At 43.3% G+C, this 26,783-nt stretch overlaps 1 protein-coding gene across 1 annotated transcript in view; it reads right to left on the bottom strand.

Annotated features, from left to right (window-relative positions):
• Positions 1-26,783, bottom strand: part of MMS22L (MMS22 like, DNA repair protein) — a 74,292-nt gene that overhangs the window by 4,290 nt on the left and 43,219 nt on the right. The window contains exons 15-23 of the mRNA XM_026039161.1: positions 18,583-19,071; positions 15,827-15,996; positions 13,140-13,290; positions 9,561-9,703; positions 8,635-8,777; positions 8,321-8,480; positions 6,070-6,239; positions 1,474-1,685; positions 4-46 (exon numbers count right to left, since the gene is read on the bottom strand). Of these exons, the coding sequence (XP_025894946.1) occupies positions 4-46; positions 1,474-1,685; positions 6,070-6,239; positions 8,321-8,480; positions 8,635-8,777; positions 9,561-9,703; positions 13,140-13,290; positions 15,827-15,996; positions 18,583-19,071 (1,681 nt within the window). The remainder of the gene's footprint in view (positions 1-3; positions 47-1,473; positions 1,686-6,069; positions 6,240-8,320; positions 8,481-8,634; positions 8,778-9,560; positions 9,704-13,139; positions 13,291-15,826; positions 15,997-18,582; positions 19,072-26,783) is intronic.

Genomic DNA, 26,783 nt, shown 5'->3' with positions numbered 1-26,783 from the left:
GGCCAGGCGGGGCGGCGCGGCCCCTCGCGCCTCCAGGTGCTGCTCCCTGCGACACAGGCCGCGCGTCAGCGCCGCGCTCCCCACGGGACGGGCTCCGCGCGTCAACGCGGCGCCCTTACGGGATCGCCGGCTTTATCCTGCCACAGCTGAGGGCTCCTGCTGGCCTTGGCCTTGGCGACGCCTCCCAGTTTGAGAGGACAGCGATGCCTTCCACGTCACCCATTGGGAGGGAAGTGAGAATGGCAGCTGTCATAGGTAAAAAGCTAAACGCGGCTGGGAAAGTTAAAATACAAAGGCAGACGAATGAAATAACTGAATGGAAGTAGGCTCTGAAAGCACCATCCAGAACAGAGCTCCCATTCAGGCAATTTGGTTAGGTGCTTTTGCCAACTTCCTAGCATTTCCACGGTGCTAACAGCTCTACTGTTGCTCGTTGCCAGGAACAGGAACGTGCTGTTAGTCATTTTTGTCACCATTATATCGCAATGGGACGGGCAGGCCCTGCCTTTGCTCTGTCAGAAGCAATGCAACTACCTCGGCTCTAAAGTCTGTTACAAAGATACAGGGTTACCCGTCATCCGGCCACAGGAGCAAATGTTGGCAACACACATTGTGAGTGCCCCAGGTTTAATGCCTTGATTTGTATCTTTCACAAAAGGAGGCAAGAGCCTAAACTGCTGCTGATTTGAAATTAGGAGCGGCTTTACTGACACCCGAAGGCAGTGACTTTCCCACGCAGGTATTTGGGAGGGAAAAGCACAGGGAAACGGAGCACAGAATTCATCATCACCTAACACGGAAACTCCCAGAGCCTTCAAAGTAACTGTCTGGATGTTTTAAATCTTTCTTAATTCATGGTAACACAGGCTTTACTTACAGGATTGCCCATCAAATCTACCTGAATCTAAGATCAACCTTGAATTTTATATAGCAAACAGGCATGCCCGCTATTTCATACATTAAAATTACTTAAAATTCAAATATTGGCCATACATTGAGGGTGTTCAACAAGGACAAAAAGATGAAACAAAGAGCTTCAGCCTCCAGCAGAAAGGACCCAGCCTTACGGCTGCTGTTGGAAGTGGCTGGTGGCGACAGCAGTCGGCAATTCTCCCTCCTGGCCTCTACCTCTCCCTGCAGCCCAAGTTCTGATAATCTCTAAATCTCTTAATCACTAAAAAAGTAAATGTAAAAGTCAGGAGTAACAGGAAAGAAGTGCATTTAACTGATGGGTTTATGCTGTGCTCCCCTGGCTGCTGTCATGATTTCTTTTGCTCCCAGACTGCCCTCTGTCAAACCCACTATTTTTAACAGCTACTTCTTGAACCACCGCAGACTGAGAGCCTGTCACAACAGGCACCGTCGTTGAGTGCGTCTCTACAGAGCCGGGTTCAGACCCTGCTTGTTCAGAGAAGCCAATGCTGACACTTCCCTTCCCAGCAGCTCTGGGAAATCCGAGCGCTTCCTGCTTACTTGATGACGTGCAGAGTGGTCTTCCATAGATGGAGCATCTGGGCGGGCATCATGGAGGAGCTCAGGGCTACTGCCACGGGATGCAGTCCCACGGCCGGCGCCGACGGTGAGGAAGGGAGGAAGCGTCCAAAATACTGCTGAATAATGTTCCCAAGCAGCTGATTCAAATAGGGCCCCTGATTCAGGGGCTGACAACATATAAAGGACAAGCCCTGCAAAAGAAAATTCAAAAAGAAAATGGAATAAATCTCAAATAAACACGAGGAGGCTGCCTCCATTCCATATTCCTCTGCAACCTGAATGTGAGCTACAGCCGCATGCTCAATGACCACTGCATGACAAACACGCATCAGGAATCTGCTGCAGCTACTGTGGTCTAAGATCAAGTCAGGGCAAGGCTTACAAAGAGGGGAAATATCCTTTACTAGATAGCTAATATACTTGGAAGATGAGCTCTGGCACACACAAGCTCCCCATGAATTCCAAGTAAACTCACAGCACCTCAGACCCAAGGAAGGGTGTCTGTGCCCAAAAACTCTTTTCTTTTTCAGCTTCATTTGTGATCTAAGAACAGATATTAGACAAGCAAGATGCAGGAGGGGAAGTGGAGCAGCTCAATAATTGTAAAGCAACTTGAGACACTTCTGTGTGAATGGCACAGCAGAACACCGAGTGCTTAGAATGATGTCTGACAAGAAAAGAAATCAACCACAGTATAAACAGACTTTTGTAAATTAACGAGCCATTACAAGAGATTTGAAGATTTTTACAATCTCTTTAAAATGCGGATTAAGCTGGTGTGACCTATCCAATATAAGTCATACTGATGCCAAGAAAATATCAAATGGAAGCGTACCAGGAAGTGCTGACCTGAGCAGCTCTGTATTTACTCACACACCACACACGTGCCCCATCTGCGAGACGACTATTGCTCTTACTGATACGAGTCTGTGTGAGAGAAGGTGCACGAGGATTGGGGCTGTAGGAAGCCCCCCCAAACACAGACAACTTTAGCTGGAGCAGAAGTTCACATGTGTGCAGAGCTCCTTGGAAATGTGGTAAGTCTCTATGATAAAAGTCTCACTTGAAGTTCAGCCACTACTGAAACCAAAGTTAGGCTTTAATAAGCAACTCAGGTTCTCTCTGGCATTTGCTGCTATGAACAAAATTTTGTACTAAAAGGCAGTCGCGACTACCTCAGACTTCTCAAAAACACTGTATGGCAAATAAAGGCAGAGCTACTGTTACAGATGATGTTATTCAGTTTGTAAGCTGAAGTGTTTAGTGTCTTTAAAGAGACGTTGCAGGAGGTTTAAGGGAGTCACTTGTGCTTTCTCTGGCACTGCTCTTATAAAATAAAACCCATAACCCTGCAATGAAAGCTGGACCTCGTAAATCTCTGGACTGTTTCTACACAAGCACCAACTGTGAGGAGTGTGTTCCAGATCTCAGGGATGCAGGGAACACTGCAAGGACACGGAATCCAAGGCACAGACAATACCTACTTGCACTATTCCGTTTGCCTGAGCCATGAGATAAAGCACAGAGCGCGTCGCCTGTGAAGAAGCAGCGGTGCTGACTAAAACAAGAGACCTCTTCAAGCTGATCAGCTGCAAATGCTGCACAGGGTACAAGAAAAAAAGAAGAAGAAATGCCTGCCGGTGGCCTGTGCAGTGGACACAGGTCTGAAGCCAACTGCATTACACTCCTAGGGCAATCTCTACAAAGCAGATGGTCAGCAAGGGGTTGATGGAACTGCGCCCTTTGCTTCACTGTATTCCTTAGTCATCTTCTGAGGAAAATTAGGCAGAAAAACAAAGAAATTTTAAGGGGACCAGAGGGACGCGACAACATCTGCTCCTCATTTTATCAGAGAGACAACTGATTCCTGTGTGTGTTCACTGCAGGAATCTTTTGTGGCCAGAGATGCCTCTTTCTTCTGATTTATTCATCTATCTGTAAATCACCTGTGGAGAGTGGAGAACCGATTAGTATGGATTACTGGAACTACTCACTGCAGAAATGCCAAGCTACCTAATGATGACTTATAAGATCAGTCCTGCTGTTGGAATAAATCTGCTGTTCACCAATTAATGATGTACAATTCCTATTAAACACATACTATAATTCACAAAACGTATTAATAAGCTTGCTCAAATATCAGGCCACAGATGTGGCTCAGGGGAGGGCTTTTAAGGTCTGATCTCTGACAAATGCTGAGCCTGCACAGGCCCATTAAAGTCACTGGGAAATGTATGTGCCCAGCACTGCCTCGAATCCAGCTCTTCCAGTGCTGTCCTGCATTTAGATAGTTACTAATCATCTCCTGCATTTGGACAGACTAACACTCCTAAGTCAAGCAGAGTATCTTATCTTTTCCATCATCATGCACGTTAGGCTTATTCCATGCACCTATGCCGCATTCTGCAAGACATATTTAGACTACTGCATCTTCCCTGAAATCAGCTCTCTTCTCTGCTTTAAGTTCCTTCCCATATTACTGGCAAAAATGCACAAGGATTCCTCCAAATCATTCCCTAAGAAACCCACCAACGAGCGAACTAACTCGGTCTGAAACTCCCTGCAGCAGCTTCAGCAATCCACCCGTGCCAACATCAGATCAAGTTTTCCCAACCACAGAACACCTGAGGTTAGATTTTTCACACCTCTATCTCATAATTAAAAACAGTGCCATAAAACTTTAAAATGGCTTTTTGCTCATGCCCTTGGCTATCCATCTTTCCCACCATGGCCAAATCCCTTCCTTTTCACCTACACTCTTACACCACTGTTCTGATCGTCCTGATTTGTTGCTGCTGCTGCTGCTGTTGCTGCTGCTAGAGGCAGCTCTCAGCTGAATCTGCTCACAGATTTGAGTCATTCCTTATTCACAAAATCATTAAAAATCACTAAATCGTTAAAGATGTGGCAATGGAAGGAATTTCCTCTTTTTGGTGGCAGCTAACAAATCCACTGGCTTAAGCCAACTGCAAAACTAGCTTAGAAGTCCAAGGCAGTGCCCAGAACCCTCTCAGTCAGTGCAAAGGAGCTCAGAAGAGGTCCCATGAGAACCAGGTTTTAAACTATAATTCCAATATATTCATTTTTGATTTGAGTGGAGGGAATTCCAAACGAGTGAAGCCCTATGAACACTTTAACAATTTTGGAATTTTCGAAAATAACATCAGTTAAACAGTTCTGTAATAAAATATGAAAAAAAAAAAAAAACCTTCTGCTCTTTTTCTCCCTTTCTCCACAAGTGATTTCTCTCTAAAACTGTCTGTCAAATTAAAGAATAGTTTGGATTTTCCAGAAGCAGCCTTTTTTTTTTCTAAACTAAACTCAATATTTCCTCAATAAATTCAATAAAAATTCCCTCAATAAAATCATCTGGAATCATCGTCTTGAAAGCACACGGATTAAGCAGCAGCTTGCTGAAGGGTCCCTCAGTGGGGTCAGAAAGACCAAGACAGACGAAGGAAACGCGGAGCAGGGTCTCGCTGGAGCTGGGCACTTCAAAACTAACTGGAGCGGCTTCACGTGAGACCCCATCCGTGCGGGCAGGCTGCAGAAAGACACCTCAACGTCCACACCAAATTAGCAAGCAGACAATCCCACTCGGTGGCAGTATCAGTGTCCAGACAGCCTTAGATGTAGGCAGCTTCTGAAAACACCTACAGAGCAGTAAAGCAGCAAGTCATCCCCTGCACATCGTCAGGTACCCATATTCCTTTCCCTAGGACAGGCCATCAAGCACAATGCAACTTTTGAAAGAAGGAATAAATCCAAGAGATGTTTACAATGTCACTACCTCACTGTTTTGCAGCTGATAACTTTTAAGGATTATTTTTAAGCTTCCAATCCACATGAAGGCTACAAGGGAAGGGAAAAAGGCAAGCACAAGAGACCTAAGGATTTACAAGGAATAATATAATACGTCAACTTACTTATTTTAAAAATCTACATTTTTCTCTTCCTCACCCATGGGAATCCACCCTTTCTACAACAGCATCAAAGCGTTACAAAGTTTCAAGGGTAACAGATAAGCTGGAGGAAGAAGGGGAGAATAATGGACAAGAAGGCCTCAGTAACGTAAGCATAAACAGGAAACAGCAGGAAAGGAATTTGATTCAGCAAAACATATCCTCAAACTATTAAGATAAGAGAATGCCATGATATGCAGAGGGTTGTCTTTGTCACTAAGAGCAACAAAAATACAGCGAATAGCATACTTTAAATTAGCCCCTGTTGGCAAAGTCAGGGACGAATTAAAAGCTGCTCGTTTGCTCTGCCTTTCAACAAGTGTCTCCCCTTCTGTTAGGAGTACCTGATCTACTGTTTCAGAATCGCTCACACCACGAGCAGGGGAAGGAGCAGGTTGCCCAAAAGCCTCTCTAGGTGGGCTGGTCAGAGCCACGACGCCGGCGCGTCGCACAGCAAAGCAGCCCAGCCTGCCAAGGGAGCTTCCACTGCTCCTGCTGCTGCTGCTTCAATGCAAGCAATGCTTGTTTTGGAGAGAGGGAATGTCTGTCTGTGATGCAAACACTTTCCTGAAGTGTTTCCAGCTTCCTGCGCTGACACAAGAGAGGCACCTACCTGCAGGTAAAGGGGGAGGCTCTCCTGAAGGGCGGAGAGCCAGGCGCCGGGCAGCTCCTTGTCCTGCTGCAGCACGGAGTGGGGCAGCAGCAGGCAGTCTATGATGCGGAAGAGCAGCTGCTGCGCCCTCGACGTGGCCAGGATCGGTGCCCAGAACTTTACAAGACACCCTGTGGGAAAAGGAGCATGAAATTCCGAGGTCGTTTATGGCAAAAGGCCTAAACGGGCCATCTATTAGCTAGGTAGGGCAAGAGTAATGGTATCAGTCAAAAAGCTCATTCCCACGTGTGCTTTTCCGTGGCACCTGCCTAGAAAAACCCAGCGAAGAAGATTTCAAGTCCATTTACAGTTCAGCAAATGAAAGCACCCAACTGTTTTAATATACTATAAATATTTTTAGGCAAGCAATGTTGCTTTGGGAAAAGCGCTGTAAAGCCTTTAAGAAAGCACAGTTGCTCACATCTCTGCAGGAAAATTAACCAACAGGAACATCAAGCCATAGCATAAGGGCCAGGTGCACTTAAAAACATTCACCCGTGGGCATGGATTGCACTTTCCAGAGAGACCCTGCCTCTGCCTTCCCGCCACGTTTCTGTAACGGCAGCGTGGCCACGGGAGCAACCACTCACGCTGATTTTCCGTGTCAGAAAAACCTTACATTTCTTCTAAACTTTATTTACTGTTTTTAATTTAGCAAGTTAAAAGGAACGACATGCAATCAGCATCAGAGAAACAGCATCCTCTCTGCAGATCTTTGCGGGCTCTCAGTCCATAAATGGAGAGTCACAGAGAACATCCTACATTTTTCCAGCACATTACTGTGTGGTTTGCACAACTTCAGCCAGTTTTAAAATCTTGTTTTTGAGTTGCAAAAACTGGAAAACTCACGAATACCCTGACTTTCAGAAGCATCTTTATGACAAAGCGAGGTGCCTGTTTTCTCAAGAAGATAACTGCATACTCAGGAGTTTAAATACTCTAAAGACAGATGAAATAGTACAGGGTGTCTAATGAAAGAGATTCCTATGTAGTTGTTTCCACAAACAAGCTTGTGTTTATATTTAAGGAGAAGCAAGGAAAAGTTTGCTGGGTAGCAAATACAGCAATATCTCAGGAAAATCTGTTTAAGGGTTGGTAAATAATGAAAGATCAAAAATAGCGTGTTACAAGACATTATTAATCTATAAAAGTCTTCCCATTACCATCTCTAAAAGCAACGAAAAACAACATTAATCTTGTGGAGTGAAAGAAAACACAATGATCCATCACACAGAAGGAGAATGAACATTTAACCATACTTTTTATAACGTTGGCCGAGCTCCTTGTTTTGAAAGGAACGTGCTCATGCAGACTGAAATACTCCCACTACCACCACTGCTGTGACATATGGGACAGCAGAAGACACCATCTGATATATTTCCACAGATGGAAACTTTTTAGATATATTAAGGATCTTAGTTTGCCCCTATAATTTTACCACATCAGAGAACATTAAGGAAGTAATTGAAATACCCTTGAACATTTTTGCAAAGCTTTTCTTTCCCCTGAAATACAAAGAAAGGGCAATTTCTTGTACACAAGAGCATGACTGAAGATTAATCAACACCTACTGCAAAGAACAGAAAGGAAAATATCAATCTAAAACTACTTTGCAAAGTTCCAACATCTGCATAGGTGAAAACATTTCATTTGACATTTATCTTGTACAGCAAAATATACAGATCTTGCAGTAGAAAAATGCTCTATAAATTCAAATTCCAGTACATTGGAGGCACCTTCTGTGTTGTGATTGTGCTGCTCACTGCACTCCTCATCATCACGATGTACAACACTGTGTTTACATGCAGTTACCTCTGTGTTTAAGATAGGTAAGGCTTACCCTATTATTTAAAAATAAGCAGCTCAGACTCATTCCTAATAAATACCCTGATTATTTTTGCATCCTATTCCTGGTTTTACACTGGAATGAAATGGATTTGAGCTTTAATAAAGCACAGAGAGCACATAAGGAGAGCACTTCTAGAAGGAAGAATATGATATCCCTAATTTGCACAAGCAGACCTGTCCCCAATCTTAACTCCAGTAAACATAACATAGCATAAAACTCCTTCAGCGAGTTGTTGCTTCTGCTTTTACTTCCATGACTGCTCTGTCTTGGTGACTTGGCTTTCTTATTTTTTAAAAACCATTTACACAGACAACACAAAAGTACCAAAAGTCCCAGACATTCCTGAATGTTGTGAACAATTACCTATGATCCAGTAGGTAAGCTGCAGGCCTTCGGGAGGGCCTTTCACCTTCAGATAAGGTTTCACATACTTCAACACATCACCTAAGTATTCCAGAGCCTTTGCTACCATGGCGGATTTTTCAGGGAGTGTCTGAAGGCCACTGTAAGTTTTTCCAACAGCCTGAGAAAAGACATTGAAATAAACACTGGATTAAACCTCTACTAACCTCTCGTGAGATTCGGGTGAGGAATTCTTTCTGGAAAACAAAACCAGCATATCACACACAATCCCCTTTCTCTTAAACTATCCGATGAGCTAACACAAAGGTACATACCTTAATAAACTGGACAAGAGCATTTTTAGGGTCTTGCTTGGAAAACGGCTCTTCGAGATGAGCCTTTGAGAGGATGTTTTCCACTTCTTTGAGTTTAAAAACCAGTCTTGTCAGTTCAGAGAGCTGCTCCATGTAGACTTTCCCTGATTGTTACAAGAGAACACAACAGTAAGTGTAGCACACAGTCATGTTTGCCTACTGCTTTTCTAGTCACTCTTCTTCCCACAAAACTGAAAAGTAAAATAAAGTTTTAAAATGTCCAAACCACAAGTACTCAGCAATTGACAGCACCCTGCTAGAGAAAGAATGTGTGAATCCAATACAGGACTGCAAGGATGAAGAATATTAGGGATGGATAACCAAATCTTCCATTTTACTGATGGTTTTCTTAGAAATCTACAAAAGGTGCATGAAAAATAGTTGCTAGAAGATGTGTTCTACTAGCTAATTAGTACTGCAGTGTTCTGGAGAAAAAAGTAAAGAAGTATTGCTCACTAAATACTGAAAAAACAGCTAAGGAAAGCAAAATATCTGATATAAAATAAGAAAGAAATGTTTACAAATGGATTTTTTTTTTTTCTTTTAGGGCATTCACAGCATGTTTTCTGACTATTTACTTCATATTTTCACTTTTCTTCAGAGCAGTTTCTCCATGGGGGAAAAATAGCTTGTCTCCTTGGGAGAGAGTTTTTGTTCTCTGCTTCCAAGGAAACGAGCTCTTTTATCTTTGTTTGGGATAAATTTGTCATATGCAGAAGAGGCGAGCCATCAATAAGGAGCACAAGCAGTGTACAGAAACACATTTTGTAATTAGGCAGAAGCAAAGGAATACAAACAAAAATACATTTTGTAATTAGCTGGGAACGTTTGCCAGTTTTGCAATATAGAATCATTACTGGAAACGCTGGGGGAATGGGCGCACCCACCAACTGTTCGCTCAGCATCTGTCTTGGCCAGCGCACCCGTCGGATGATCTAGGAACATTTGCAGAACGCATCGGAACCAGGAACGAACTGTCAGAGCTTCGTAGGAGGGGTAGCCCATACTGGAAACGGCTTCGTGCAGCTCACTGCATGGGTAGAAGGGGAAAAAAAGGTATAGGTACCTAACATAAACACGTCAACAGGTGGCAAACAGTCTCATTTGGCTCTGGACATAAAGATACTACATGTACGATTAAAAATAAAATAGTAGAAAATGAAATTGCATACTTTTGCTCACAGCATAGTGGTGCCTAAATATAGAGAGCATGGTAGATTCTGTAGTAATGCCCATGGCAATTTAAAGCCTATTTACAAATATGTGCATATATTTTCTGTGGATAAAATAAGAGAAAATAGAATTCAGGCAATGTGGAATTCCTTATTCTAACAAAAAGCCAACGTGAGAGTGTTATGAAAAGGGATTCGTGTGGCTGGAGCAGCATTTGCCTCGTCACCACGACTGGCTGCTGGGCCCCTCTCCCGAGGCACTCGGGCCCTTCTCGCTCGTTCTGCAGGGGCTCCTGGCTGAGGACAACGGGCCCATCCTGCAGTTCCTCCCGGGGAGCCCTGCTGGTGCTTCAGGTCAGTGAAACTGCTCAAAAATAGCGACGCCTTCTTATTGAGAGGCTTCCTCCCTGCTCAGTTCAAGCTGCTTTGACTTTAATGATAAATGCTTGTACTCTTTTCTTGATATATGTACATATAAATCTAGTTATTTTCTACTGAATTTTCACCCCTGCTTGTAAGAGAGAGTCAACACTGGTTCAGATGATCAAACTGGATTCTACTCTCAGTGACCAACATTAATAAAGATTATTTTTTCTTCTTTTTCAGTTAGTTAAAACAACTGACACTTGTGCTTTTGTCGAACATCCCTGCTGAAATGATCCTGACAAAACAAATGAGACAAAACGCAACGAAAGAGAACACAAGAATGAAAATGAAACTCCAGTAGTAAAACACACACAGAAAAGCGATGCCTGTGGGTTTAATGCTCTCTGCAGCACCACAGAATCCAGCCTTCAGGTGCCCTCGGTGCAGGCAGCGAGGCTAGTTAGCCCAAGCAGGGACAGGACGATGCTCCCAGCCCTTCAGGAAGGGAGGGTCCCCCCCAAGGAGATTGCAGGGGGTACAAGAGCATCAGCAGCACAAAAAGCTTTTTTACTTTTTTTTCACTTTTACCTGAGAACGTTTGATGTGGAAATTATCACAGCACAGTGTCCACCAAGTCTTAAGATCCCAGCACTTAGACACTGTGATAACTTTTGCTCTTAAAACTGCTTAGGGTAAATGAGTACCTGAATCATACTACCCCAAATTTGTCATCTTTTTAGTATACAAAAAAATGACAGCGTATAGAATATAATATATATATCTGTATAATTCTACCCAAGTGTTATTGTAGGTACTAACTGTTCTTTCACAAGGGAATCTGAGCACCTTAGCACTTTCTTGAGGAAGAAGTGAAGTCACCTTTGCCTTGAGTCAGATACAGACATTTTTACCTTGAGGGGAACATATGCAAGTGATGGGGGAAATATCCCAGACGATGATAATCCCAGTATGTCAGAGGCAAAAACCTGTGCCTCAGGTGAGTGCTTTAAGTACCATGCTCACTACACCCCAAAAAGTCATCGGAGAGGAGAGAGAAAGAAGAAGGAGGGAACATACACAGCCCCCTAATGAGCAAAAGACCAATATCCACCCTTGCTCCACCATGCAGTCAGGTTTTCTCCTTCTTTTGTGGCAGCAGGGCTTTCCAGGGAGCTCAGCATGAGCCACGGGCACCTGCACTTGCAAATTCAATCAGGTTCCCAACACTTGAGAAGAGGAATCCTTAGGCTGCAGTTTCAAACACAGTAAATGCATTTTTGCCCTGGTCAGGATGGCAGTACATTTGTAGACGCACACATAATAACATATTAGGCACTTAATTGATGTTACTAATGAAAACTTAAGTAATTATTTGCAAGCACTTCAGTGCTTACCAGAGAAACTGGTAATTAGTCTAAAGCACTTAAATTATATCAGAATTTCAGTTTAGGCATCAAAGTGTTTTTCCTGACCTTACTTGAAGAGCAAAGCCCTCAAATCCCATTTTTTTTTATTTACCTGCTTAACTTTCATTTCATTCAGCACGAGCTGGGCACGGGGAACCTTGCACAACTTTAACCTTATCGTACGAGAGGCCGGAGTGTCCGAGCCCCGACCTGCCACCCCAACAACTCGGCTCAGCCCCTCTGCCATGTCCCTGCAAGCAGCACCGGCACGCTCATCTCTGCCACTCACACAGCCTCGACTGTAGATTGATTGAAGCTATTTAGCTCAATATGTGATTGATTTAAGCTATTTAGCACAATATGTACCCTCAAAATGTGCAGTACATTCAGCTTTCAAGTACTGTCCCAAACACTCCCCCTCTTTCTCTCTCACCTCCTCTGCCTCCAAAGCCTGACTCAGAGCCCATCTTAACTAAACAATGCCTACCAAAGGCAATAAAAATTCTTTATTAAAAACAAACAGGTGAACAAACATTGGTATGTAAAAGTACGCAATACACCTTTAACTCCAGGATTTAGTTTAAAGCAGCAGTCTAGCAGGTCTCAGAAGCTGAAGCTGCACGAACATCAGGAACACGAATCATTTTCTTTTAAGGTCTGGATACTACCCAACACATCCTCCTGTAAAAGTTCTGTTCTGCACAAGTCAAGATATTTAAGTACTGAATACTTATCATATGTTAACTTCAGACTTTTATCATAATATTTAAAATACTTTTTTGTATAGAGTTTTGTGATACTTTTAAAATAAGGATATAAGTTTTGAATCTCTTAAGTGTAAAAAATACAAGGAGAATAAGACCAGAATATTTAATTTTATCAAGTTACAATATCCAACCTATTTTTAAAACACAGCTAGGGCAAGCGGCTTTTGCTTTCTCAAACTAACAACATTGTCAAAGTGTAATAGCAGTAGAGGAGGACAGATGGTTACAAATAAGCAAATTAAAAATAGGTTATGGGTCCAGGCATTTCCCTTTGGTGTAGGGTGCTGGTCTTCAGAAGAGCACTGTCCTGGAGACATTAAGTCCCCATTTTTCAAAATCTATTAATAACAACACTGTTTTCATTTGGAAAAAAAAAGAAGAAAAAAACTGATTTTCTATATAAGATACATGTAAATTTTGCAGTAAATATTTTTAAATATTTATTTAAATATTTAAATATTTATATCAGGAAGATAGCTAAGCATTTTGCAAAATACTTAAACTTACCTTAATACCTTAAACTACTTTTATGTAAAAAAGAAACATGCACACAGACCAACCAACGCAAACAACACTGACTCCCCATGTGGAATGCATAGGGGACACATTCCTTCCAAAAAAATCTGGAACTTTACAGCTGCAAAGAGCCTGAACCACCTTAATGAAACACCTGATGTTTGTAGCAACATTTTCTGCAGGTTTGATCATGAAACAAGAGGGGTCTGGAAGAATTTAAAAGAGAAGGAACTTTTCACCTGTTTGGTATTAGGTGACTCAGGTATCTTGACACCAGCTGAGGCCACACCATGTCATCCCACCCGAACAACTGCAGCATCGACAGAACAGGCTGCGGCTGCAGCTCTGACAGGGCTTTGCTGGGCATGTCCAGAGCTAAGAGAGTAAAACCTGGGTTTAAAGAGAGAAAAAACAGGGCACAGTGTTAATGGTTTCTCAATATATTCCTGTTCCACTAGAAAGCATTGAAATTTCTGGATGATGGTTCATAAGGTGCTGCCCTGGAAGGACCAGAAACCTCTGTGAAAACTGTGCAGCTTTTCTAAAGGATACTGTTAGCGCACAGGGCAAGAAGCAGCCCTGTCCCAGGGAGTCTATAGCCAAGGATGTGCTAAATGCAAAGGAGGGGAGACCGATTCAAACATGTCCTATTTTAAATATATGGTTCAAATTTGCACAATTTTCAAGATTTTCAGGACATCACAGGTTATCAATGCCAAAGGCAAAGCTTCACCACGTGCCATAATTTTTTTTTTTTTTTTTTTTTTTTTGTCTGTTTGGACTCGTTTTCATGCCTCTACCCATAACTTCCTTTACATGCATAACAGCTTTTACAGGGCTTTTCTATCTCCACAGCTATTTTGCACAAGTCACTCAGTGAGGAAATGTATTAGGGAATCTATGGGGCCAGTAGGAGTTGGCACCTTTCTTGTTTCATCAAAAGAGTCTCATGTTTCAAAGGTTATTGTGCAAATACAGCACTCAGGTGCAAGTCACACCTGCAGAAGAACCTCCATCCAGAGGTGCAGCTCTAGTGACCGGCATAAACCTTGCCACTGAACTTGTGCTTATGAAGCAGAACCCTTTGCTGTCCCATTAGGTCATCTGTGGGGTCGACATCCAGTAAACAAGTTCCATTTCTATCTTGTCACTTAATGCTGCAAATGACAAATGCATTTCAATGAGGGGAGAAGGTGTCCCCTGAAATGCTGAGTTATTAGGCTACAGGAAATGAGTGGCATCAGAAGAGGCAAGGAACCGACCAGCTTTGGAAGGCAATGAAATAAAGGGACTCACTGATCCCCAACTTTTCTAGTTGCTGTTACATTTAAATACTCTGCTGATTTATTAAAACAGTGATCTACAAAACTGCATGCACTGAGGGGCTGACTTTGAATTAGCCATAAAAACAGTTAGTTTTCAGAGGCAGCAACAATGAGGGCATTTTAATTAGCATTGCAGGGACAGGGTACTTTAAGCCTGACAGAGTTAACAATTCCATGTGTGTCCCTGAATGAAAAAGGAGGGGATACCGAGCCCCCCTCTCCCTCTGTAGCACTGCCTAACACACCCCTACCGCGCAGCTCACAACTGCCCTCTGCTAATCCTGTGCAAAATCTGAAAGAGGCTGATTTTCTTGTTATTTTGCTGTGTAAATATGAAACAAATAGGCAAAGGCAGTAACACTGTAGGGAATAAATGAAAGCTGTAATGTTGGCATCCTCCTCCTCCTCTGGATTTGTTTTGCTCTTTTTCTGTAAATGCTTCAGCGCTGCCTCTGCAAACTGCCCCCTTCGTTAGCATCACCACTGACTACAGCAGGGCTATTTTCCACTGAGCAGTCTGAACATTTCTAATACTCACTCAGTACTTCTGAGCTTACACCTTTATTTAATGCACATCAAGATGGGAAAAAATACTACTTTATATTTCACTTCCCTAAATATTAGTTAATGGAAACAAGACTTTGTTGTAACCACAGGTCAAACTGCAGGTCTGATCAAACTCTAGGTCTGGTCAATCTAAACCATGCAGTAGTACAGTAAATTTTCAGTGAAAATAAATGGAGTAGTGATAACTACTAAGCTTAAAGATCTCTTAAGTAGAGATAACTACTAAGCTTAAAGATAACTACTAAGCTGTTAAAGATCTGACTTGGTTTTCATTCTGTTTACTGACATGCTGACCCTCTGGCTGGGGATGGAGCAGTGTTCTTTGCAACACATAAATATGCAATATTGTACTTTTCAGATTAAGATCCTTCAATGCAAAACAGAATGACAAATTAAAAAGAAATCATGAAATAGGTTTAGGAGCATGAGCCTAAAGATTCAGCAAAACGTGACAGTCATAAAATCAACTTCTTAAAAACCTGTCTTCAGAGAGGAATCTTTTACAAAACTAAAAATTACACTTAATCATAGGCATAAGGAATAAAACAGCTCAATGCAAAATTACAGTAAACTTCTACAAACAGACACAAATTCTGGATATAGTCAAAGTAAGTGATTCTTATTTGGTTGGTATCACATTTGTAACGTTGATTATAATCTGTGAATAGGAGTGAAAAGTAAATCAGGTGTGCCTCTCATCCAAGTAGGCAGCATGGATTTAACTTTTGTGTTTAAACAAGTTAAGTTACTAACTTGTACTTATACATGTTAAGTTACTACGTGGCAGGAAATGTGAGGGTGACAGAGCCCTGGCACAGGCTGCCCAGGGAGGCTGTGGAGTCTCCTTCTCTGGAGATCTTCCGAACCCGCCTGGATGCCGCCCTGTGCCCCGTGCTCTGGGCGGGAGCAGGGGGTTGGACTGGATGGTCTCTAGGATCCCTTGGCACCTCAGCCGTTCTGCGCCTCTGTGGAAGTGCGCAGGCTGTGGCACCCTGGACGGGCCGCGGTTTAGGCCGGGCTCAGGCGGCGCTCACCTGCGGCCGTGTCGGCGAGCTGCGGGCCGGGCGGCGCCTGCGCCATCCGCTGGCTCTTCAGGAAGGGGAAGCAGTTTCTCCAGAGCGCGGCGGCCACAGCAAGGTGGTGCTCGTTACCCGCCGCCGGCGGCAGCGGCGCAGGGCCGGGGCCCGCGCGGCCGTGCGCGCTCCTGCGGAGAAGCAGAAACACGAGCACCGTGGCGTGACGGAAGGAGCAGCGCGCATCCCTGCACGCCCTGCCTCCGAGAGCCGCGGCACGCTCCCTGCGAGTAAAGCCCTTCTGCAAAGGCGTGATGCGCACCGGTTATTTGATGGATGGACGATGGCATATTAAGCACCATAAAGTTAATGTTAATTACTAATGTCAACCATTAATTATATGCTTTTTAGTACGTCAGATCAAAATGAGGAATAGGCAGTTTAAGAGGAGCGTTTGCCTTCTGCCGCCGCCAGCATGAGAAGCAAGTTTGCTCACAACCCACAGCCAGATGCTCTTCCAAATTTGCGTCACAGCGGCGGCTTTAAGGAGAGGGTAGATAACGGCACGTGATTTCCCTCACCCTCACAGCTCCCCCTTAACACCTGCCCCTACGTTGCTGGCCCCAGGTCTTGGCAGGAGATGCGAGCAGCCCCGCATGCACGGCCCGTCATCTCCTGCGGCGGCAGCGCCCGGGGTCAGCACCGCGCGCCCTTCCCTTGGAGTCCTCCAGCACCGTTCCTGCCACCTAATCTGCTTTGGAAGTTGTGCCTTTCTAGAGGCCTAATAGAGATGTGTCTGCAGGGAATCAATGTTCTTGGTGAAACAGGAGGCGGGGGCAGCGCAGGAGCCTTCCTGCGCCGGGCCCATCAGTGAAATACCACGCTTATTAAAACCAATCTGCAGCAACGCACTATCATTCCTGTTCCTATTTATCTTCTGGTCAACTCGATTGAGATTGTGCATTAAAGCACAGGCTGCATTATTACATTTGCTTTATTAAATTCTATGAAGAGCACTGTAAAGTCAGAGTCAAGATATTTATAAGATAATGGCAAACAGCGAAGGCTTCAAGACTTGCCTTGGCGCTAGCACTGGTAGCCTCCAACATTTTGTCCTAATTGCCACTGTCACAATAGCAAGTGCTTCACGAAACTGCCTTTGCTCCTGTATCTTTATTCTGTGTTCATCTTAATTTGAAATAAAACAAAACCAAAACAGAAAAAATAAAAGGAAAAGAAAAAAAAATCCAGCCCCTAGTTCCCTTCTGGGAATGTGGGGGAATTATAAAAGAATTACACAACTCACAGCACTCATTAGGACATCTGAAATGGAATAATTTTAAATAAAGAGTAGGCTGGCTGCAAGGCCCTCACTTACCTGGGTGGATATTAGAAGCGCATCTCATTATATCAAATTAGTATCCCAAAATTCTGCCTAGCACATAATTTAAAACATAAAACACCGCGGCTGTCAAAGGTAACGACACCTCGTGCCTGCCTGCAGGCATCCGTTCCTTTCAATAGGGCAGACACGGAGAACTGAGTATCAGCTGCTCCGTGAACGGCTACATTTAAGAGCCAAGGAAGACAATGCACTGCTATGCATGCCTAGGAGGAACCGAGTATTTCTGTGGGAGGCAGCGCTAGTCCAGGCACAGCAACAGAGGCCAGGGAGCCATAACCCACCTGCTTCCCTCACACCTATTCCCTCGCTGGCCTCCCATAAACCATGGAGCCTCTCTCAGCCTCAGCTTCCCAGCCCGGGGTCCTGGATCGTAAGGCAGCCTCCTCACCCTCTCAGGACACTGCTCAAACTATTAGCGGTTAGAAACTGAGGATTATGTTCAGCAGCTCGCTCAGTACTCCCATTTACACGGTATATTCTCCATGACAACATTAAAAAAAAAAAAGTGGGAAGAAAACACAAGGTCAAGAGGACCAACCATTAAAAGCTAAAGGAGGCCTAAAGAAGCAAGATGAAAATATCTTTTTCCCATTCCAAAACAAAGTTTAACTATAAAATCATAAAGGGCTCTTGCATTTTATTTTGTTAAAAAGGAAAGCATTTATTAATACAACGCCTCACAGTGCAGAGAATAATACTCCCAGGACCAAATTCTGCCCTACTTACACTCAGACTAAGCTGCAGCTTTGCACAAAGACCTTTTCTCCTCTAAAGTGCCTCTCCAAAGGATGGCTCGCATCTCCTTTAGCCATCTATGCAAAACAGGCGGGTGCACAGACTGCCAAAGCAAGGCAATATATCTCTGTGTCACTGGAAGGGCAACATGTACAAATCAGTATTTATGTTTATTCATAGTAACCTACACAAATGCTTGCAATGAGGAAAATGCTCAGAATCAATGTGGCATCGATACGTGCTGCAGCCTGTGCAGCCTGCCACTCCTACCCATACGCAAGTGTTTTTAATGCCATAAAATGTTGATAAATACATTTTAAATCCAGATTTCTACCTTATTCTAGTATTAGACAAGCATATCAAACACTGCACCATTTCTGAAGATATATACATTACATATATGATTTTCCATTGTCTTAAGGCATATAGAGCCACCAGTTGCCTCATTACAATGGTAATAACTTGGTGTGCTTTTTGCTTGTTTTAAATCCTGGATTTTCTACTTCTGTAAAAAGCGGTGTTTTGCATTTTGCTATCAGATCCACCAAACCCCGGGTTTATAAAGGAAGGGACTGGCTGTGCGTGCTGCAGGAGCACTGGCTGCATGTACAAACAGGGCAGCGGCACGTGGGCCTACGGGCCGTGGGCTGCACCTGGTGAGGAGCTGCCACCCTCGCTTCGGATGCAGCTCCTGCAGCGCCAGCCCTGCCTGTGCCGGCCCAAACGTGCGTTCCTGAAGCAAGGGGAAACTTCGGGTCCAGCAGGAGAGTGAAGCACCCGAGACGCGGCAGCCTGCGCACGCGATGGGCACTGAGGGGGCCGCTGCTCCGTAGGCCGCGCTGGCTGCGCCCGGGCTCCTACAAGCCCAGCCACATTTGATTTGCTCTCCAAGGGCCCCGTGTGGGACACAGGGACAAGGTCCCTGCAGTGGGACGTGTGCCCATCTCCTCCTCCCACTAAGGCCATGGGGACACAACCACCCACAGCGCCTTGCAGACCACGGGCACCGAGGCCGCATTCTTGGTGGGCGCTGCAGCCAGCCCAGGCCAGCGGCAGCCGCAGAGCCCACGCGTGCAGCAGGGCCGAGATTAGGCTCCGGGACGCCTTCCCGCAGTCTCTGGGTGACCTTTGGATGGCGAAGCAAACAGACAAGAAAAATCAGTGGCAGAACCAACACCCTTGGCAAAACTCGGAAGACCAGGTAGAGACATATGAGCTGTTTCTAAAATGATAAATGGCTTCGATGCTTAGAATTTTAAATAATAACATTAGCTCTTGCAGGAAAAAGTCAGAAGCAAAATGAAACAAAGCTTCAGCACAGTAGGACTCAAAGGAGGGGAAAATAGGAGCTGTGTACCCTCCCCAGCATCCGTGGAGCTGAATAACAGAGCACCGAGGCTTCCCTCTGCCCCGCATCCAAAACCACATTAACACAGTGAAAAGCATATTTGTTTCTGCTGAAAAGATTGGCAAGAAGTTATACCATAAAGACAGCATGAAAATGAAATCCAAACTAAAACGCCAGTGTTAACGCCAGTCCTCCATTCCCTAAGGAAAGGTGTTTTTGCTTCCCCTTCCCTTCTCACTTGCCAATACAAACAGACTATGTAGCACTTTTATGGCAAAATATTGGGTTTTCCTGCAGAAATCAATGCAACCACACTTGCTGTGATTGTATAAATCATACTGCAGTGATATACTCAATTTTTTCACTATTACTACAGGAATAAAACTCTGAGATCTCTGCTGGAAAAAGAGCAGTTCATTCAGCTTCAAAGACCAAACAATATTTACTAAGCAGTATTTCAGAATTTAGTTCAAAATTAAAATTAACTCAAATTTCCTTTCAATTTTACTTTACTATGACTCAAATGTCATAAAACACCAATATTTGTTGCTTCTTACGATGACTAGACTTGCAAGCAAGTTTTCCAAGAAGTCATCGAAGGCCTTGGTAATTAGATACAGCCAAAATTAAATTGGAAGAGATGTTGTAGATGCTCTCCATATGTCTTTGAAAATAATGCAGCCTAGGCATTCATCCGGCTGACTGTTACCACATTAGTGACACAGCAGTCATGCCTGGAGACTTTTGAGCCTCACCTAAACAGGAGCCCGACCAGCATGATCCAGGGCAGGGGCCTTTCTGAGCAGAAGTTGGAGTGGGGACCTCCATGGGTCCCTTTGACCAACACTCCTGTGCCCTCCAAGTAGAGTGAAGCCTGTTTGAGGCTGCTAAGAAGTCGCAGACGTGGGACACAGATTCTTCTTTATCTCTTCTATAGAGCCCAATATATGGAGACTGGTGTGACTGCAGTAGCAGGCCAGTCCAAGAACTAATCCCACATCACATCAGGATCTTTCAGTTCAAGTTGCTTCTGTATCTGCAATGCACAAAGAGGAGGCTGTGAATTTTCTTAATATTTGAGTAACAGCCTTTTCCCTCTTGATGACTCAAAAACAAAGACCACAGGATTTTAGTGCAAGCTTTGGGGAAATAAAAAACAGATTTCAGAAGGATAAGCAACATGAAAAACTGAAGGCCAAAAATAATTTTCTACATTTTTTAACAGGAACATTTGGAAAAAAAATAAAAAGGGTTTATAATGAAAGTGTCAGTGTTGTCTGAGCCATAACGATAGCACCATCACCACAGTGCTGTACTGCAGACTGTACAAACAGAACTGGAAAAATAATGATAAAATATTATCAAACATTAACATGCCTCCATCAACCCAGTATTTGTTACAGCATGTTTCAGTGTTTTTCCTTCAGTTTAATCTGCTTAAATAATCCAAAATAAACTGCACGTTTAAATGTTTATTGAGAGAAGGATGTCTGGATTATTACACCTGCACCTGCGTGGGGTGAAGAAGCCAAGCAGGGAGGGGAGGGAACAAGGCTGCTGGAACATGCAGGACAATTTTAATGAAATGCTTCTTAACTCACCCATTTGGGCCCAAGGTTTTTAGAGCTCAGACTACACTGCACACAGTGACCCCGGCCAACACCGTGGATCCCCAGGCCTGCACAGGCACCGCAACGTGCAGCAATGTGACGTGGCTCAAAAGTTGGGTGAGATCCAAAGGGCCAAGAGGAGGAAGAAAAGGATGTAGTGGGTAAAAAACAGGGCAGAAAGAGATCTTAGATTCTCAAATCATAGTTTGCAGACCATTCAATCAGCAGCTGCATCAACTTCTTCTGACCAGGACATTCCTTAGGTGCCCATAATTCACCTACATATCCACAAATGCCTTGAGCTGAGCATCTGTTTCTGATTTCCAGCTACCAGGGCAGAAATCTGACCGTTACTACCCCATACCAACGAAAGCAAGCTATGCAGAGCATAAGCATAGGCAGAAGGAGCTACCATCGTTTTAAAACTTGAAATGTATATTTTCATACAGCATCAATGACTCACAGCCACAGAGGGCAGGGCACTTGGACACAGCTTTTGCAATCGAGTTTTGTAATCAAACTGCTCTTTGGATTGTGAGTTTGGCATTAAATAAATCACTGGATAAATGCCCCCAAAATCCTAGAACAAGGACTGGAACCCACGATACTCTTTCCTTCCAACATTATGTCGGGACTCCTCAGTGACTTCAAGTAGACAGAATTCTGCTCTTCATGACACTGGTTCAGACACCTCTGGTCCCACCACAAACAGATCAGATTCAAACCCGCATTTCCCATTTTCCGTAGGCTCGCAGTAGATAAATTCCCACTTGGCCAACAAGATTTCAGCAGGGTTTGACTTCCACTCTGTAGTCCACAGAGCTAAAACCCAGGTAATGAAGCAACTAATGGCAGGCAACTGTTTTTTATCATTATTAGAGCTATATTTTATGTCTTTTGAAGGGAAATTGATTGAGAAGACATGCACGCTGCCAACGCCAAGTGAGTTGTGACTCAGCTGGCCCCCTTACTCTTTGCCATCGGATCAGTGCAACTTTGGAGAGTCTTCCAAGCATCTTTGGAATGATCTCCAGAAGCTCCAAGCTCCTGTCAGAGCATCTGAACGGAGCTGGCAGGTGGCCCAGCACTTGGGAGGAAAAAGTCCTAAATCACCATAACGCTCTGGGACTGACATCCTTCACACCCCAATTTAAAGGATTTAAATAAAGTATTTTAAAAACAAAGCACTTAACAAAGGCTGCAAGGAATGTACGCAGACGTCAAAGAGAATTTCACCTGGGACAGTTTCGCTGCAAAGCCTTAGCTCATCACTGCTAACAATAGTGCTCCCCAGCAAATCCACATCCAATCGTTCCCTGCTTTTGGAGATACATGTCAGGAACCTGTTGCCCATTAGCCTCCTAAAACACACCCTGCATTACGTTCTCTTCATTAAAAAAGGCTCCAGATTCCTTTCATTTACCTACCACGCACCAGTTGCTGCCTGGGTGGCTGTAGACCCTACCTAACCACGGAGCAGGTTTCTGTGGATCCTTTCCAGGCCTCTCACTGACCGCACAAAGCTTCAAACCTCCATGAAGAGCCCAGGATATTCCTGTTGTTTGCAGATCATTGTTAGAACAGACCCAAGAGTTGAGAAGCTTCTAATGTGACAATTTATATAAGCACAGTAATTAAGATATATTAAAAATCCAGGTAATCTCCCCCAATCAAACCAGTGAATGCCCACGGGCATCCAAATCTCACATTTCAATTTAGCCCAGGGTCACCTTCCCACATTAGATAATACCAACAGAAAACACCTTATACTAAATGGCCTGCTCAGTTGCATAGGTAGCATATGCAGGTAAATTATATAAGCCTCTTTGAAGGTGCAAACATTATCAAATTGTAAATGACATTGTAAATGACTACTTTTTTCCCTTGAATTGTTTCCAAGACTGAAAACAAATTTCAATTCTCTGACATTATTTGAGTGTGTGTGTGTGTATGCATATATATACATATATATATGTATCTTCACTAAAACATATCAAAGAATTAGGACAGGTACATCAGCAGCCAATACTTTATCACCGTCTTAAACTGGGCTCCAATAAATACAATGCTTTAGTACTGACTACAATGTAGTCAGTAATTAAAAATACATTAAATAACTATACTATCTATAGCTAAAGCCCTGATGAGTTTTTAATGAGTCTCTAAATAAGACTCTAATATACTTTACGACTATTTCAGAGGCTGTTGTTTATTTATTTGGCCTCTAGAAATAAATCAATCAACTGCACAAATAAAAGCATTTGATTATCATTTTGATACAAAATACGAAATAGATCAATCTAACGCATTTCTCTTTATAAAGCTTTCCAAGTTCAATGTTATAAAAGAAATAATTAAATCAGACCCTTGCTGCTATCCCTGGAATAAGCAAAAATGGGAAACATCCCCTATTCAAATTGTAAGTCAATCTCTTAACGAATTATTTTTGACAACAGATGCTGTAATACATCATTTGGCATCTACTTCATTAGAGAAAATGACTAGAGAAAATCTGGCTTTTCTTTGCCTTAAATAAGGAAGAATCTGGCAGAGCTCTGTTCTTCCCTAAACCCTAAGTGTACATTTGAGTGTAACACTTCAAAAAGCCTGGACCATGAAGAAAGCTCAAGCAAAATCTTCAGGTATTTATTTATTTTAAATAAATAAATAGAATCTTTCAAACAGAAAACACTGCAGCTTAACTTAACAAAACAAAAGAAACAGAGTGATTTCCAAGCACAGTCCACTCTCCCTTTTCTTTCATTACAGTCTGCCTTTGGCCTGGAACACCTGCCCTATAAGCCTGTTCAGCCTGAAGAAGAGAAGGCTGAGGGGGGGACCTGATCAGTGTCTATAAATACCTCAAGGGAGGGAGGGGGTGGCCTCTTTTCAGTGGTGGCCAGTGACAGGACTAGAGGAAACGGCCACAAGCTGAGGCACCAAAAGTTCTGCAGGAACCTAAGGAAAAATTTCTTTACTATGAGGGTGCCAGAGCCCTGGACCAGGCTGCCAGGAGAGGCTGTGGAGTCTCCTCTGGAGATCTTCCAAACCTGCCTGGATGCAGCCCTGTGCCCCGTGCTCTAGGCGACCCTGCGTATGCAGACGGGTTGGGCTAGATGACCTCTGGAGGTCCCTTCCAACCTTAAATATTCTGTGATTCTATGATTCCCACGCACTGAAGAACGTGGGAAGAGGAAGTGGAACACAGCATGAACAGCCCACCTTGTCCTTGAGACTCTCCTGGACAGTGGTGGCTGCAGCAGGACTTGCAGGGAGTGAGGCAAAACTCAGGCCACAATGGTGCAAGGGAAGCTCTTACACAAACACTTGCAGGAGTCTTCTACCTGTTGCTTGCTGCAAGTTGTAACAAATACATCAAGAAATGGGCCAGCAGCCTCCCTGAAAAACCACTCATTAAATTACAGGAGACATCAAAAAACTTGTGGAGACCTAAAATAACACAAAGTTATGGTAAAGGAAAAAGAAATCAAGCTTAAAATTTCTGTCCACTGGCTGGATTCCTCTTATTTTAAAGAGTGGTAAGGTAAATGTCCCCAAAAATATGATTATATAATTGGCAAAACTGCACATTTTGTCGAATTAGGGTAACAAGTTATAACGTTTTCTAGGTATTTAAATTCACATTTCAGAGGAAAGCTGTTCACTGTGGGTCTGTAGTGAGTATGTATTCTTCACAGATACAGTATCTCAATGCTTATCCTATTGCTTCTTCAGTGTCCTGGTACACAGGTAACTGCTTCTGCATTTTTACATGCAGAATACTAGGAAATGTGTTTCCTTAATTACTTATCTGTGAGTCTCTTAAAATCTCTGTAAAAATCACTATATTCTCCTAAAACACTGACTATCTTGGCAATCAGACAGCTTAACAGTCCCGTTGCCATTCAGTCCTTCATTTGAGGCCACGATAAATTACTTGTTTACAGATTTTTGAATAGCTGGGGCTTCATGAGCAGCATTCCCTGCACGTGTCCAGCTGAAGCAATGTCCAAGTCAGCATCTGCAGGACCACAACAGAAAAGAAGGGTTTGTTGGCACACTGAAGAGCTAATCTGCTGATAGGAAAGATTCCCTTCTTCCCTGGGCCGGGAAGTGTTAATTCTGAGTTAAGGTTCTCAATGGCGACTGGGTCATGCGAAGATTCTCAATAGAGCAGCAATGTGCAAAGGGGCTCCTGCAAGGTTACTCAGTTTAATATAATCCTCTCTGCAGCTAAGTACAGTAACAGAGAAGCCTGTGCTAACGGTGACAGCAGGTTGTGTGTGCTCAGTAACACCTGGAAAGCATACAAAGAGAACAAGAAATGCCCAATATCTTTACTGTGCTCAAAGAACAAACTAAATAAGGATCTTGACAAGGAGCCACACGTGACCCTAAAACACAGCAGCAGAGCAAAGCCAAGCAGCCAGAGCTGTCCGTAATTTAAATAAGCAGCAACAGAGCTCCAGGCTGCTTTGCTCAGGTCCATGGACAGGGAAATGCTATGTCCTCTTCAGCCTCTCCAGTAAACTTGTGCCAGACAGCCTGCATTTTCCCTTACTGCCTTTAACTAAGATTAGGTTGGAAAGGTAGCAAAAACTACCTAACTTCTATGTGAATTCAGTGTAACCAGTTCACCTTTCAGCCTGTGGAACAGTCTTGGGAAAAACAGGCAGCTAATTTGAACTCAAATGCAACTTTTCCTTCATTTTCTTCACTGGCATTCAGTCTAGTCAGCCTCTCCCCTGTGCCACACAGAATGATGCTACGGTCACAGTTATTCTGCTGTCTTTAATGTTCATTGTCTATTAATGTAATTATAAACTGAAAGCACAAAGTTATTTCTTGCTTCCCCAACATACCTCACAGTTTCCAGCAGAGCTAAATTGTTGTTAAAACAGGCAAACAAAATCTTTCATTTAAAAGATTTGTCAGAAAAACTAAAAAGGAACTGTAATTGCATTTCTGTAAATTGAAATTACAGGGATACAACTTCAATCAATCTCAAAAATATAAGAGGTTGGATTTGGCTTCTAAAGTATCTTGTCTTTGAAAGAACAGTAAGTCTTGATCACTTTAAATGATTGGTTTTCAATTTATTCCTATGAGGAACATGAAGACTAATACGTGTCATATGGGGACCAGGCAATACTATGTGTTTTTAGCTGAGAACAGCAACTATTACCTGTGTTCAAGAACCTCTTTAAAACCTTCTATGATTCCTTCTTCACATGAGCAGGAGGTAAATTCAAATGAAGATTCAAGGGTCCAATAACAGGGATCAAATGGCCCTAAGCAAGGTTAAACACTACCTTTTTTCCAAATACTCAAAAGAGAGATTCACTCAGCAGAGTCACGACATTCCAGTGAGCCTCTGCTTTCAAAGATTTTTCCTTTTTTTTTCTTTTTTTTTCTTTTTCTAAGTTGCATATAAAAACATATCATCATACACCACAGTCCTGTCCTGAATAAATACTGCTGAGCACAAAAAACATGTTCTCCATTCTTGCTCAGAAAATCCCACATGAAGATATAGAGAAATCTTTCATGTCACTATGAAACTAGTGTGAATAAAATGTACAGTAGACTCATAAAATCAGAATCAGATATCCCAGTAACTGGCAAATTTCAAGTCCCCCAATGGACTTAACCCAGTGTGTCAGGATCCTTCTTCCACTGGGAAGCCACAATGCTACTTAGTTACATAATACGGTTTATTTGTCACTGGGACAGGAGCTCCTAGTACAAACACCACGAGGGCAAAGAGCAACAAATGCAGCTACATGAAGGGAGGAAGGGAGGAAGGGAGGAAGGGAGGAAGGGAGGAAGGGAGGAAGGGAGGAAGGGAGGAAGGGAGGAAGGGAGGAAGGGAGGAAGGGA

This window comes from Nothoprocta perdicaria, unplaced genomic scaffold (genome assembly GCF_003342845.1).
Source record: "Nothoprocta perdicaria isolate Ctin4 unplaced genomic scaffold, notPer1 scaffold_220, whole genome shotgun sequence".
NCBI classification, from domain to species: domain Eukaryota; kingdom Metazoa; phylum Chordata; class Aves; order Tinamiformes; family Tinamidae; genus Nothoprocta; species Nothoprocta perdicaria.
The sequence above is the reverse complement of the archived record's forward strand: the minus strand, read 5'-3'. Positions and strand labels throughout refer to the sequence as shown.